The sequence below is a fragment of the Scyliorhinus canicula genome, chromosome 13, assembly GCF_902713615.1.
Source record: "Scyliorhinus canicula chromosome 13, sScyCan1.1, whole genome shotgun sequence".
In the NCBI taxonomy this organism is placed as follows: Eukaryota; Metazoa; Chordata; class Chondrichthyes; order Carcharhiniformes; family Scyliorhinidae; genus Scyliorhinus; species Scyliorhinus canicula.
Window position 1 is genome coordinate 53,551,742 of NC_052158.1, and position 14,569 is coordinate 53,566,310.

Genomic DNA, 14,569 nt, shown 5'->3' on the forward strand with positions numbered 1-14,569 from the left:
GTCAAATATTGCTCGATAATACTCCTGTGAAGCTGCTTGGGATGTTTTACTATGTCAAAAATGCTATATAAATACAAGTTGTCCTCATGTTGTCACTGGATAGATATATGGATGAAAATGGAATAGTGTCGGTCAGATAGGCTTCAGATGGTTTCACAGGTCGGCGCAACATCGAGGGCCGAAGGGCCCATACTGCGCTGTAGTGTTCTATGTTCTATGTTTAAGCGACAGTCAAATGAAATTAGCCCTTATAATCTTAATGATGAGTTGGCTATTAACAACAAGTTTGAACTAATGTAAGGTAATCCAGAGCTATGCATAAAATAAGGGTTTTGGGAATCAATTGTGCACAATTGAAAAGGGAAAAAGGTTGTGTTGTATGTTCACAGCGGCAGAGACAGAATTCCTATTGATGCAAATGCCTTGAAGGAGGCAGTGGCATAGCGGTATTGTCACTGGTGTAGTTGGTGGAATTTGAATTAATACAATTCTGGAATTAAAAGTCTAATCATGGCCATGAAACCATTGTTGATTGTTGTAAAAACCCTTCTGGTTCACCAATATCCTTGAGGGAAGGAATCTGTTGCCCTTACCTGGTCTGGCCGACATGTGAGTCCAGATTAACAGCAATGTGGCTGACTCTTAAATGCCCTTAGGGATGTCAATAAATGCTGACCCAGCCAGTGACACCCACATGCCAAAAACAAATTTTAAAAAATTACTGCTTCTTCTCCATTGGCCGTCCATTTGATGGGTGACATTGGTTCTGTTTTTCATTTTTATTGAACAAACTTTGACCGAATTTTCACACCTGTCGCACGTGTGAGGTCAGCCGGGTCATACCGGTAGCAAATGTCGAACAATGCAATTTTGCGCTGGCCAACTAAGGACCAGCTAATGTGAAATGTGCTCCACGTTGGAGAAGGGCTGTTTGCAGGAGCGGGAGGGTGGTGATACTGGGTCAAATGGGTGTCTGGTGGGGGTTTTCATATTGGCTGAGACAGGCTGCCAGGAATTCCAGAGGAGGCAGACAAAGCTGTCCAAATATAAGCTATACTTCTGACATCAGCACCGTTGACATGCCAGGCGGGAGGACATTGCAAATGGGAATTCTCCACCCCCTACTCAAACAGGTGCCTGTACATTCTGGTAGAGGTAGTGATTGCCTGTTGAACCTCGTGTCATGGGATCACAAGAAAAGGCCACTCCATTGAACGAAGATGCATGGGCAGAGGTGGCAGCTGAGGTCAGCAAGCACAAAATGGGATGACACGTCCCAATTAGGATCTGACAAAGTTTCAGTGGTCTTCTATGCTTGGCAAGGGAGAGTACTAATTTGGCATGGCACTGTATGTTCAAGTCTGGAAAGATGGCTTTCCTCTGTTGCTCAGGGATGTAAGATTCAGAGTAACAGAAGGCACATATTTCTGTGCCTGGTGTGTTATTTCAGACAGAAGATGCACTAATGAATGGACCTTGATCTTTAGAGGAGAATCGTGAACTCAGTGCAGTGGCCAACCTGCTCACTCCAAGCAACTATAAGATGGACACCTTAGCACTCGAGTGTGAGTGCATAGAGTCATCAGGTTGCAGAGAGGCAGGTGTCTCGGAGTAAGTTAAGAATCGAGTGGAAAGATGTGGGACAGGCGGAACCTTCAGCACGGTAGCATGGTGGTTAGCATAAATGCTTCACAGCTCCAGGGTCCCAGGTTCGATTCCCGGCTGGGTCACTGTCTGTGCGGAGTCTGCACGTCCTCCCCGTGTGTGCGTGGGTTTCCTCCGGGTGCTCCGGTTTCCTCCCACAGTCCAAAGATGTGCGGGTTAGGTGGATTGGCCATGCTAAATTGCCCGTAGTGCCCTAAAAAGTAAGGTTAAGGGGGGGGGGGGTTGTTGGGTTACGGGTATAGGGTGGACACGTGGGTTTGAGTAGGGTGATCATTGCTCGGCACAACATCGAGGGCCGAAGGGCCTGTTCTGTGCTGTACTGTTCTATGTTCTCTCATCTCAAAAGATAAGATCTAATCAAGAGCCCCTACTCATCCAGCAATGAAGGCAATGCCATCATCATGCTGTTTCCATAGTCTCAATAGGCTGTCTGCCACGCACATTCGATTTTCACAACTGATATTACTGAGCAGGAGATCATTAGTTATTGGAGATTCTATAGTTAGAGGTACAGATGGCGGTTCTGTGGCAACGATAGAGGCTCACGGTTGGTGTGTTGCCTCCCGGGTGCCAAGGTCTGCGATGTCTCTGATCATGTTTTCAGGATCCTTAAGGGGGAGGAGGAGCAGCCACAAGTCGCGGTACACATCGGTACCAATGACATAGATAGGGAAAGGGATGGGAATGTAAAACAGGAATTCAGGGAGCTAGGGTGGAAGCTGAGAGCCAGGACAGACCGTTAAGGGTTTGCTGCCAGTGCCACATGCTCGCGAGGTGAGGAACAGGGAGAGAGTGCAGTTAAACACGTGGCTACAGGGATGGTGTAGGAGGGAGGGTTTCAGTTACTTGGATAATTGGAGCACATTCTGGGGAAGGTGGGACCTGTACAGACAGGGCGGGTTACACCTGAACCAGAGTGGCACCAATATCCTGGGAGGGAAATTTGCTACAGCGCTTCGGGGGGGTTTAAACTAATTTGGCAGAAGGATGGGAAACTGATTTGTAGTCCAGGAAATAGCGTTGCTGCCGTTTAGGAAGTTGAGGGTAATGCAGTACTAAGGTAGGTACCAAGGTCACAAGAGTGGAGCTGCAGGCATGAAGGTGGCTTGAAGTGTGTCTACTTCAATGCGAGGAGCATCAGGAATAAAGTTGGTGAGCTTGAAGCATGGATTGGTACCTGGGACTACGATGTTGTGGCCATTACAGAGATGTGGAAAGAACAGGGGCAGGAATGGTTGTTGGAGGTTCTGGGGTTTAGATGTTTCAGTAAGATTAGGGAAGGTGGTAAAAGAGGGAGAGGAGTAGCATTGTTAATCAAGGATAGTATAATGGCTGCAGAAAGGCAGTTTGAGGAGGATCTGTCTACTGAGGTAGTGTGGGCTGAAGTTATAAATAGGAAAAGAGCGGTCACGTTGTTTGGAGTTTTCTACAGGCCCCCAAACAAACAGTAACAGAGATGTGGAGGAAAAGATTGCAATGCAGATTTTCGATAGGTGCGGAAATCCAAATATTTCATAGAATTTACAGTGCAGAAGGAGGCCATTTGGCCCATCAAGTCTGCACCGGCTCTTGGAAAGAGCACCCTACCCAAGGTCAACACCTCCCCCTATCCCAATAACCCAGTAACCCCATCCAACACTAAGGGCAATTTTGGACACTAAGGTCAATTTAGCATGGCCAATCCACCTAACCTGCACATCTTTGGACAGTGGGAGGAAACCGGAGCACCCGGAGGAAACTCACGCACACACGGGGAGGATGTGCAGACTCCGCACAGACAGTGACCCAAGCCGGAATCGAACCTGGGACCCTGGAGCTGTGAAGCCATTGTGCTATCCACAATGCTACCGTGCTGCCTGAACATTAGTGAAACAGATGGACTTTTACAACAATGGTTTCAATTTGAATTTCAATTTGAATTAAAAAACATTTTTTTAATTGAATTCAAATTTCACCATCTGCTGTGAAATTTGGTGGGATTTGAACCCAGCTCACAAGATCAGTCAGGTTGCTGGATTACTAGTCTAGTGACAATACCACTCCACCACTGCCTCCCTCTTAATATTGATTGGAACCACTATAATTCAAATAGTTTGGATGGGTCTGTTTTTATCCAGTGTGTGCAGGAGGGTTTCCTCACACAATACGTGGATAGACCGACAAGAGGTGGGCCACATTAGATTTGGTACTGGGTAATGAACTGGGCCAAGTGTTTGATTTGGTTGTGGGAGAGCACTTTGGAGATAGTGACCACAATTTGGTGACTTTCACGATAGCAATGGAGAGGGATAGGAACATACGGCAGGTCAAGGTTAATAACTGGGGGAAGGGTAATTACGATGCGATTAGATTGGGGAGCATCAGATGGAAACAGGAACTGTCAGGGATAGGCACAATTGAGATGTGGAGCTTGTTCAAGGAGCAAATACTGCGTGTCCTTGACATGTATGTCCCTGTAAGTCAGGGAGGAAATGGTGGAGTGAGGTTTACAAAATGGTTTACAAAAGATGTTGACTGTTTTGTCAAGAGGAAGAAGGGGGCTTATGTCAGGATGAGAAAACAATGTTCAGTTAGGGCACTTGTGGGATACAAGTTAGCGAGGATGGAGCTCAAGAAAGGGCTGAGGAGAGCTAGGAGGGGGCATGAGAAGTCTTTGGTGGGTAGGAATCAAGGAACACCCCAAGGCTTTTTACACTAATGTGAGGAATAAAAGAATGACCAAGGTGAAGTTAAGGCCGGTCAAGGACAGTAGTGGGAACGTGTGCATGGAGTCAGAAGATATAGAAGAGACCCTAAATGAACACTTTTCTTCAGTGTTCACAAAGGAAAGGGGCCATGTTGTGAGGATCATGCGATACAGGCTGATAGGCTGGAGGAGGTCGATATTCAGAAGGAAGATGTGTTAGAAATGTTGAGAAGCCTGAGGATAGATAAGTCCCCTGGGCCCGATGGGATATATCCTAGGATTCTTTGGGAGGCGAGGGATGAGATTGCAGAGCCTTTGGCTTTGATCTTTATGTCCTCACTGTCTCCAGGAATAGTGCCAGAAGACTGGACAGAGGCAAATGTTGTCCCCTTATTCAAGAAAGGGAATAGGTATAACCCTGGGAATTATAGGCCAGTTAGTCTCACTTCGGTCATAGGTAAATTATTGGAAAGGGTCCTGAGGGATAGGATTTATAATCATTTGGAAAGATACAGGTTAATCCAGGATAGACAGCACGGATTTGTGAGGGGTACGTCTTGCCTGACAAGTTTGATTGTATTCTTTGAGGAGGTAACTAAGTATATAGATGAAGGTAGAGCAGTTGATGTTGTACACACGGATTTTAGTAAGGCGTTTGATGAGGTGCCCAATGGTCGGCTCATGCAGAAAGAAGGAGGCATAGAGGGAAATTGGGCCGATTGGATCAGTAACTGGCTATCACATAGAAGGACAGAGGGTGGTGGTAGATGGTAAATTTTCATCCGGGAGCCTAGTCACCAGCGGTGTACCACAGGGATCAGTGCTGGGTCCTCTGCTATTTGTGATTTTTATCAATGACTTGGATGATGGAATTGAAGGTTGGGTTAGTAAATTTGCTGATGACACCAAGATTGGTGGAGTAGTGGATAATGTGGAGGGCTGCAAAGAGACATTGATAGGATGCAGAGTTGGGCTGAAAAGGGGCAGATGGATTTTAACCCTGATAAGTGTGAAGTGATTCATTTTGGTAGGACAAATTTGAATGCGGATTACAGGGTTAACAGCAGGGTTCTGAAGAATATGGAGGAGCAGAGAGATCTTGGTGTTCATGTCCATAGATCTCTGAAAGTTGCCACCCAAGCAGATAGAGCCGTGAAGAAAGCCTATAGTGTGTTAGCATTTATTAACAGGGGGACTGAGTTTAAGAGCCGTGAGGTTCTGCTGCAACTGTACAAGACCTTGGTTAGACCACATTTTGAATATTGTGTGCAGTTGTGGAAGTATTGGAAAGGGTGCAAAGGAGATTTACCAGGATGCTGCCTGGATTGGAGGGTAGGTCTTATGAGGAAAGGTTGAGGGAGCGAGGCTTTTCTCATTGGAGCGAAGGAGGATGAGAGGTGACTTAATTGAGCTGTACAAGATGATGAGAGGGGTAGATAGAATGGACGTTCAGCGGCTTTTTCCTCGGGTGGATGTAGCTGTTACAAGGGGGCATAACTATAAGGTTCATGGTGGAAGATATAGGAGGGATGTTGGAGGTAGGTTTTTTACTCAGAGAGTGGTTCGGTTGTGGAACGCACTCCCAGCTATGGTAGTGGAGTCGGACACTTTCGGAACTTTCAAGGGGTTATTGGATAGGCATTTGAAGTGCACTAGAATGATTGGGAGTAGGTTGATTTGATCTTAGTTTCAGACTAGTTTGGCACAACATCGTGGGCCAAAGGGCCTGTATTGTACTGTACAGTTCTATGATCTAGAGCAGAATCTTAACACTTTTTCAAAGTGCTGGTTCCAGTGTGAAAACAGTCACCGGGAAAACTCACCAAGTATTCAGCCTCTTCAACAACACTTTTTTTCCCACATGATGGCAGCTCTGATTCACTCGCCCCGGAAATGCTTAATCTCCTCAATCAGTGGAGTATTCCTTTCGAACACCTCCCCAACACTTGTCCAAAGTCCAGATGGACGATGGCTGCAAGGAAGACAGCACCAATATTTTCAGAGGGAGCCCTTCCCAAACTCCTGGATGGTGTTAAGCAGAGGTGTGACATCCTCTTCGCGTTCCTGCAGAAGTCCATCACCCTGCCTGGAAGCAGCTGTCTGCAATCGGGAGCACCAGTTTGCTCCATAAGAGGATGGTCAACAGTGCCGGAAGATGAGTGACCTTCTTCGTGCAGCCAGGGCAAGTGTCTGCCTCCTTATGTCCCCAACTGTACCCCTTCACACACCCTTCATACCTCCAGTGATCTCTCATCCGCCACCTCACTGATTCCAAACACGGCGCCCTCCATCCCTGCCCACACTCCTCATGTTCCCCTCCAGTAGAAAATCTGCCACATTCCCACTCTCACTCACCTCCCAGGCACACAAGACTTCATCACCATCTGATTTGGCAGCACTCCCGTCTACACTTTCCACATCTCTCTCATTGCAGGACAACTTCAAGCACAACAGGTATGAGCAAGCACAGCCTGCCGGAGTCATGCCCGAGCTGAAAACCCAAACTCCCTTTGAGGAGAAAGCCCTCGAATGGTGAGGCGAAGAGCAGGAATGTACCTGCACAGAGGACAAAGTGGAGGCAGTAGACATACCTTCCAACTGGATAAAAGCAAATTACTGAGGATGCTGGAATCTGAAACGAAAGGGAAAATGCTGGAAAATCTCAGCAAGTCTGGCAGCATCTGTAGGGAGATAAAAGAGCTAACGTGAACAGCCAACCATCCAGGCACTAATCCCTGACAGCCTGGTCTCTATTAGCAGTGGTCTAGAACATCCAGACATCTCATGCCCTCTGTCATCACACTGTTTGCCCAAGTTTGGGGGGGGTTCACACTCACTGCAGTTGTCCTCTCCATGCGAGGGCCTGCAGGCCTCATGAGGCTATAAAACACTCTTTGTCAGTGTCCCCACTTTTCCCCTTCAGCCTGGCATCTCATGGGACCCTACCTTGCTGACCCTCTGGATTCACCTACTCCCACCCACTTTTCAACTGCCACTCTGGAAGGACAGTCACTCAACGGTGTTATCACCACAATTCAGCAGGCAGGGTGGGGGGGTGGGGGGGTGGGGGGGGGGGGGGGGGGGGGGGGGGGGGGGGGAGAGAGAGAGAGAGAGCACGGGAAGTATTTAAACTGAAAAGCTCACCAATATGAAGGGCCACTAAGGTCTGTGAGCCACCCCATCCCCAGAGATGCCAAGACTGAGTCCTCCCATGTTGATCTTATCTGGGTACCCGAATCCCATTCAGTCCCTCTGTGACTGGCATGCTGGAGAGTGAGGGCGACCTGGATGCTCACCTCCAATATCCCATTTGGACTAAAGGTTGCCAGGTTCTCATTTGCATATGGATGTTGTAAATCGTGCCAGTTTGACGTCACGCTTGTAACCGCTGAATATTCAGTGAGTAAGAGAGAGGACTCGCTAATGATATTATAATGTATTAAAATTAGGTTCCTGGCCTTTCGCTGTGGATTTATCATCCCGCCGGTGACGAGGGTCCTGATAAATTGGAAATTGTGAGCTTGCTGGAGAGAAGTCTGATTCTCCGCAGGCATCGCCATTCTCACGAAAGCTTCCTTCCTCAGGTGAGCCATCCTCCTGAGTCAGTAGGCCTCCCAACACCCTCCATTGACACCTGAGTAGGCACCGCTGACAGATCCACCCATATTACACCCAGGCACATGCAACCAGGCACAGAAACAAGCATACTGGTTCAATAGCTCAAATAGTAGTGCACTGTGGGGATGGCATGGCACACTTAAAAGAGGAGCTGGCAGAGGCACAGAGTGCCAGCTGTTGGAGGGTTGTTGGTGCTCAGGGCAAAGCTGAGTCCGAGGCACATGATGAGTCTCTGGAGTTATCAAGTGGGATGCATGGGAAGATCTGACGGAGATTTCGGAGGGTCCACGTGCCAGATAGTCTCTGTCATGGAGTCCATGTGGAGCCTGAGCGCAGTTTTAACTCTGAGCAGAGTGCACAGCCTCCTCCTTGGAGAAAATGGTGACTCTCATGGACAGACAGCTCCAGGAACAGCATCCCCTGTTCCTAGGGCCATGCTCGGACCTGCAATCCAGCACAGCAGCAGTAATCTCAGGAGGTCACTGTCTGTGTGAGAGATGAATGAATAATAAATGAATTAATGAGATTGCAGAGTTCTGAGCTTCCTTATCTGGATGTCCTTGTGTATGGAACACAAAAGGCTAGTATACAGTTACAGCAAGCAATTAGGAAAGCTAATGGAATATTATTGTTTATTGTGAGGGGAATTTAAAAAAAGTAGTGAGTTCATGCTGCAGTTGTACAGGGTAAGCCACATCTGGAGTATTGTGTACAGCATAGAACATAGAACAGTCAGCACAGTACAGGCCCTTCGGCCCACGATGTTGTGCCGACCATTTATCCTAATCTAACATCAACCTAACCTACACACCTTCAATTTACAGGTTCAATTTATGTACAGGCTGAGGTTATTCATGGAAATTGTGGTCTCGCTGGAGAGAAGTTTTTTCTGAAGCCTTCTCAACCTTTTCTCTTGCCTGAGATGTGATGATTCTCAGGTTAAATTAGCAGCAGTTAGCTCTCCTCCATAAAGGGAAAAGCAGCCTATGATCATCTGGGACTATGGTGGCTTTATTTTTTTATACACTAGTCAAATGGTGGGAATAGGTTTCTCTGCACTGATTGAGGTCTACAAAATTATGAGAGGTATGGACAGGGTGGATAGCAACAAGCTTTTTCCAAGAGTGGGGGTGTCAATTACAAGGGGTCACGATTTCAAGGTGAGAGGGGAAAAGTTTAAGGGAGATGTGCGCGGAAAGTTTTTTACACAGAGGGTGGTGGGTGCCTGGAATGCTTTGCCAGCGGAGGTGGGAGAGGCGGGCACGATAGCATCATTTAAGATGCAGCTGGACAGATATATGAACGGGTGGGGAACAGAGAGAAGTAGACATTGGAAAATAGGCAACAGGTTTAGATAAAGGATCTGGATCAGCGCAGGCTGGGAGGGCCGAAGGGCCTGTTCCTGTGCTGTAATTTTCTTTGTTCTTTGTTCTGGGAGATGGTGTCGACAAGAGGTGAGGCTGATCACAACAAACATAGCAAATATATACAAATACAAACCAGTATTTTTTAATTGAGTCACATACAAATTAAGAAATTTCCTTTTCTCCTTTTCATTTATATTGACTGATAATTATTCCCAAACTCAGGATTACCTGTTGACATCTTCAATGTAATTGATTCCAGCAATCTTCTGCGTTGAACATCCCATGAAAAACAGGGGAATTGTCAGAATAATAACGACAGTGAGAATGCAGGATGCGAACCAGGGGATCTTCACCAGGGACATGTTGAAACGCTTCATAAAGAGTCCACCGAGGACCATCCCTATAGCAAGAGCTGGTAGAGTAATGGAGCCTAAAAGATGGAGAAATAAGGACCCATCAGAGAAATCTGCCACATTTCAACATTGGGTGATGTTCACGTTTGTCATAATGGGTGGAATTCTCCCATCCTGCTCACACTGGTTTTGCATTGGGTGGGATGGGAGAATCTAGAAAGAGACAAGGGGCGGGATTCTCCGACCCTCCCGCCGGATCGAAGAATCGCCGGGGGGGGGGGGGGGGGGGGCTGAATTCTGCCCCTGCCGAATTCTCCGGCGCCGGGATTTGGTGGGGGTGGGAATCAAGCCATGCCAGTCAGCGGCCACTGGCAGCGGCGCCCCCGGCGATTCTCCGGCCCACGCTAGGCCGAGTGGCTGCCCGTTTTAGCCAGGTCCCGCCGGCGTACATTACAACAGGTACCTACCGGCGGGACCTGGCTGCGCGGGTGGCCTCTGGGGTCCTCGGGGGGACGGGGGGGATCTAGCCCCAGGAGGTGCCCCCACGGTGGCCTGGCCCGCGATCGGGGCCCACCGATCCGCAGGCGGGCCTGTGCCGTGGGGGCACTCTATTCCTCCGCGTCGGCTGCTGTGGACCTCCGCGATGGCCGGCACAGAAATGAACCACCCCCCCCCCCCTCCCACACATGCACTAGGATGACGCCAGCACACACTGGCGATCCTGTGCATGCGTCAACTCACGCGGCCGGCGGAGGCCCTTCAGTGCTGGTTGGCATGGCGCCAAGCCCCTTCCCCGTAGGCCGGTGCAGCGGAAACCACTCTGGCGCCAGCCTAGCCCCTGAAGGTGTGGAGGATTCTACACCTTTGGGGCGGCCCGACGCGGAGTGGTTCACGCCAGCCCTTCGCTTCCGAGTTGCCCTGCCTATTCCTGCAGAATCCCACCAATAAAGTTGGAAATGCGGCAGCATAAAACAGTTTGAAATTCTCCTGATGCCGGTTCGGTTATCCTGCTACCTGGTGGAATGAACACCATTTTTATCTCATGAATGCTCTTTAAAACAGCAGATTACCAAAATCTCATGAGGCCTTCCAATCTTCTGTCATATCAGTGACCAATCACATCGGCCTCAAACCAGTGGCTTGCACATGGCGGACCCCAGTTCACTTGAGACTTTTGAGGTGAGTGCAACATACAGAATCTACCTCCTATTGCGCTACATGATTCTTGTGCTGAACACCATTCTGCTGCGTCAGACGGCTTCATGCCCACCAGCTCCATGCTGAACTAGTCATTATGGATAGCACTGTGTTGTGGGACTCATGGACCTCCTTCCCCACCTCCAATGGACCAAAGTTTGACCAGGGATTGGGAGTAAGATGAGGCGCTGTTGATGAAGCAATGTCGAAGGAGGGCAATGTAAAGGTTGACCAATGAAAAGGTGGTGTAAGTGTGAGAGAGCATGATGACAGGCAGAGGTGAAGGAGATAGAACTGAGGATGACAAAAAATGGAAGGCAAAGGGAAGACCACAGAAAGGAAGCTGACCAGGCTACGTAAAGTACACACAAACAATGAGTCAAAGTTATGCAACATAATTTACTGGAAAGGAATGTACATATACTCGATATTTAGATTTATTGTCACTTGTACCGAGGTACAGTGAAAAGTATTGTTCTGCGTACAGTCCAGCCAGATTGTTCCATGTATGAAAAACATAGGACGCATGATAAATACACAATGTAAATACATAGTCATAGACATTGGGTGAAGCTTAGGGAGTGTAGTCCTACAACAGTAGAGAAGATGTGTGGAGAAATCAGTTCAGTCTATAAGAAGTCCTTCGAGAGTCTGGTAATAGCAGGGAAGAAGCTGTTTTTGAATCTTGTCCAGTCCCTTCCAACCTACATTCATGATTCCTCCGGTGCCCTACGTCATATCAACATCTTCTAGTTCTCTGGTCCCAACTGCCTTCTCTTTACCATGGATGTCCAATCCCTCTATACGTTCATTCCCCATCAGGATGGTCTGAGGGCTCTCCGCTTCTTCCTCAAACAGAGGTCTGAACAATCCTCATCCACCAACACTCTCCTCCATCTGGCTGAACTTGACTTCTCAATCAACAATTTCTCCTTTAATATGTCTCAGTTCCTCCAAACCAAAGGTACAAGAATGGGTTCCAGTTTTGCCTGTCTCTATGTGGGGTATATGGAACTTTCCTTGTTCAGTCCTACTTTGGCCCCATCCCACAACTCTTTTATATGGACGATTGTATAGGTGACAATTAATGTTTGTGTCTGCACCTGGAAAAATTTATAAATTTTGTTTCCAATTTCCACCCCTTATCAACTTCATTTGCTCCATCTCCGACACTTCCTTTCCCGTGCTTGACCTTTCTATTTCAATCTCTGGGGATAGTCTATCCGCTAATATCCATTAGAAACCCACTAATTCCCACAGCTACCTCAACTACAGCTCTTCACACCCCATATCCTGCAAGGACTCCATCCCATTCTCCCAGTTCCTTTGCTTCCTTCGTATCTGTTCTGATAATGTCACTTTCTGTGCTGCTGATATGTCTTCATTCTTCCTTAATTGTGATTTCCCACCTACTGGGTGGGCAGGGCTCTCAACTGTGTCCAACCCATCTCCCGCACCTCTGCCCTCACCCCCTCTCCTCCTTCCCAGAACCAGGATAGGGCCTAACTCCTCCTCACTTTAACCCCAAAAGCCTTTGCATTCAAAGTATCATCCTCTGCCAGTTCCGCCAACTCCAGCATGATTCCACCACCGAGCACATCTCCTCCTCCCTCACTCTTCCTGTCATCATTTTACAGGGACCATTCCCTCTGGGATACCCTGGTTCACTCCTCCATCACCCCAACACCTCACCCTTTTCCCATGGCATCTCCCCATGCAATCGCAGAAGGTGTACCACCCTTTACCTCCTCCCTGCTCACCACCTCAGGCTCTAAACACTCTTTTAAGTGAGGCAGTACCTCCTTCAATCTGGTCTATTGCATTTAATACTCCCACCACAGTCTACTCTACTTTGGAGAGACTAAATAACGACTGGATGACTACTTTGCAGTACACCTCTGGTCCATCCTCAAGGAGAACCCTGACCTTCCTGTTGCTTGCCTTTCAACTCACCGTCCTGCTCTCACATCCACATGTCTGTCCTTGGCCAACTGCAATGTTCTAGTGAAGCCCAGCACAAACTGGAGGGACAGCGCCTCATCTTCTGATTAGGCAGGCATGTTTCAGCCTTCCGGACTTAACACTGAGTTCAACTTAATGTGGGGCAGCATGGTAGCATTGTGGATAGCACAATTGCTTCACAGCTCCAGGGTCCCAGATTCGATTCCAGCTTGGGTCACTGTCTGTGCAGAGTCTGCACATCCTCCTCGTGTGTGCGTGGGTTTCCTCCGGGTGCTCCGGTTTCCTCCCATAGTCCAAAGGTGTGCAGGGTATGTGGATTGGCCATGATAAATTGCCCATAGTGTCCAAAATTGCCCTTAGTGTTAGGGTGGGGTTACTGGGTTGTGGGGATAGGGTGGAGGTGTTGACGTTGGGTCGGGTGCTCTTTCCAAGAGTTGGTGCAGACTCGATGGGCCGAATGGCCTCCTTCTGCACTGTAAATTCTATGATAATTCTATGATAACAACTTCAAACTGTGAACTCTCTTCTCCACCTTCACCCCTTTTTTATTTCTGTCAATTTATTTAAATTTTTTTGATTGAGCTGCTTTTCTCGCACCATTGTCCCCCATCTCCTTCCCCTCACTCCACTTGGGCCAACTGTTCCTACTTGTCCTTTAACACACTTCCCAACTTCGTTCTGCCATTCACACATTCTAATCTCTTTATGTTCCACTATCAACATCCTTCTTAGCCTTAATCAACTCCATTTACATTCCTTTTGTCTTCTGTCCTTGACACGTTTGCAACCTCAACCTATCACTAGCCCCCTATCCACCCCAGTGCTCCACCCTCCCATTACAGTATAAATCTGACCAATTTTTGAGTTCTCTCTAGCTTTGATGAAGAGGCATCCATTCAAAACGTTAGCTCCCATTTCTCTCCACAGATGCTGCCAGACCTGCTGAGATTGTGTAGTATTTTCTGTTTTTGTTTCAATTCCAGCATCCGCAGTAATTTGCTTTTATCCCCGTGATTAAGTCACTGCCACTTCTCATCAAGAATACCTACCCTGAAGAAGCACTGCTCTTCTCTCCAACAAGATTTCTGTTTGTCTGTTTTGCCCTGTCTATCTTCTTTGCCTTCAATTTCCCTCTTAGTGTTTGACAAGGTGTTTACCAAAACTCGCTTTCACAGCCATGTTTCCTTCCTCAGCGACTGTCTGCGTTCCGTCTTACCCCATGTGGATTCCAACTCAAATTCCACCCCTCATGTTCTGAATCTACTCAGACAGGTATCTCCAGGACATACAACATTCATCAAACTGCTGTTACCGCCGCATTCTGAGATCCATACTCAACGCCATGCACTGCCATATGCACACACACGAAAACTCTCTCCAGCAGTGCCAACTCAACCTATCTGAAAGCTGTCCTTGTCCCCAGATCCATTTAATTCTTCTCATCATCCGAAGGCGGAACAAGAAACTTTTTCTCTTCTTTTCAGGAGTTAAAGAACACAAGCTCCAGCAACTCATCAATACCAATGGCCATCCATGACCCTCCATTCCCGCCCCTCAGATCCCACTGCTTTTAACCCCATCTATTGCCATGTATTCATCATACCTCTGACCTTCCCCTCTCTGAGACTGAACGTGCTGTACTCAGCAAAGGACTCAGCTTCATAAAGTTACACCCCCACCTCAATTAATTTCAGGCTTGATATGATGCTGAACTCTTCTTC

General features: G+C 47.8%; 1 protein-coding gene across 5 annotated transcripts in view; it reads right to left on the reverse strand.

Annotated features, from left to right (window-relative positions):
- The window catches only part of LOC119976254 (solute carrier organic anion transporter family member 2A1-like), a 346,040-nt gene that overhangs the window by 104,597 nt on the left and 226,874 nt on the right, over positions 1-14,569 (reverse strand). For all 5 annotated transcript variants that reach the window (XR_005462888.1, XR_005462887.1, XR_005462889.1 and 2 more), the window contains one exon: positions 9,565-9,766. Coding sequence is in view for 2 of the 5 variants with exons in the window: in XM_038816619.1 (XP_038672547.1) it covers positions 9,565-9,766 (202 nt within the window). In the remaining 3 variants the exon portion in view is untranslated. The remainder of the gene's footprint in view (positions 1-9,564; positions 9,767-14,569) is intronic.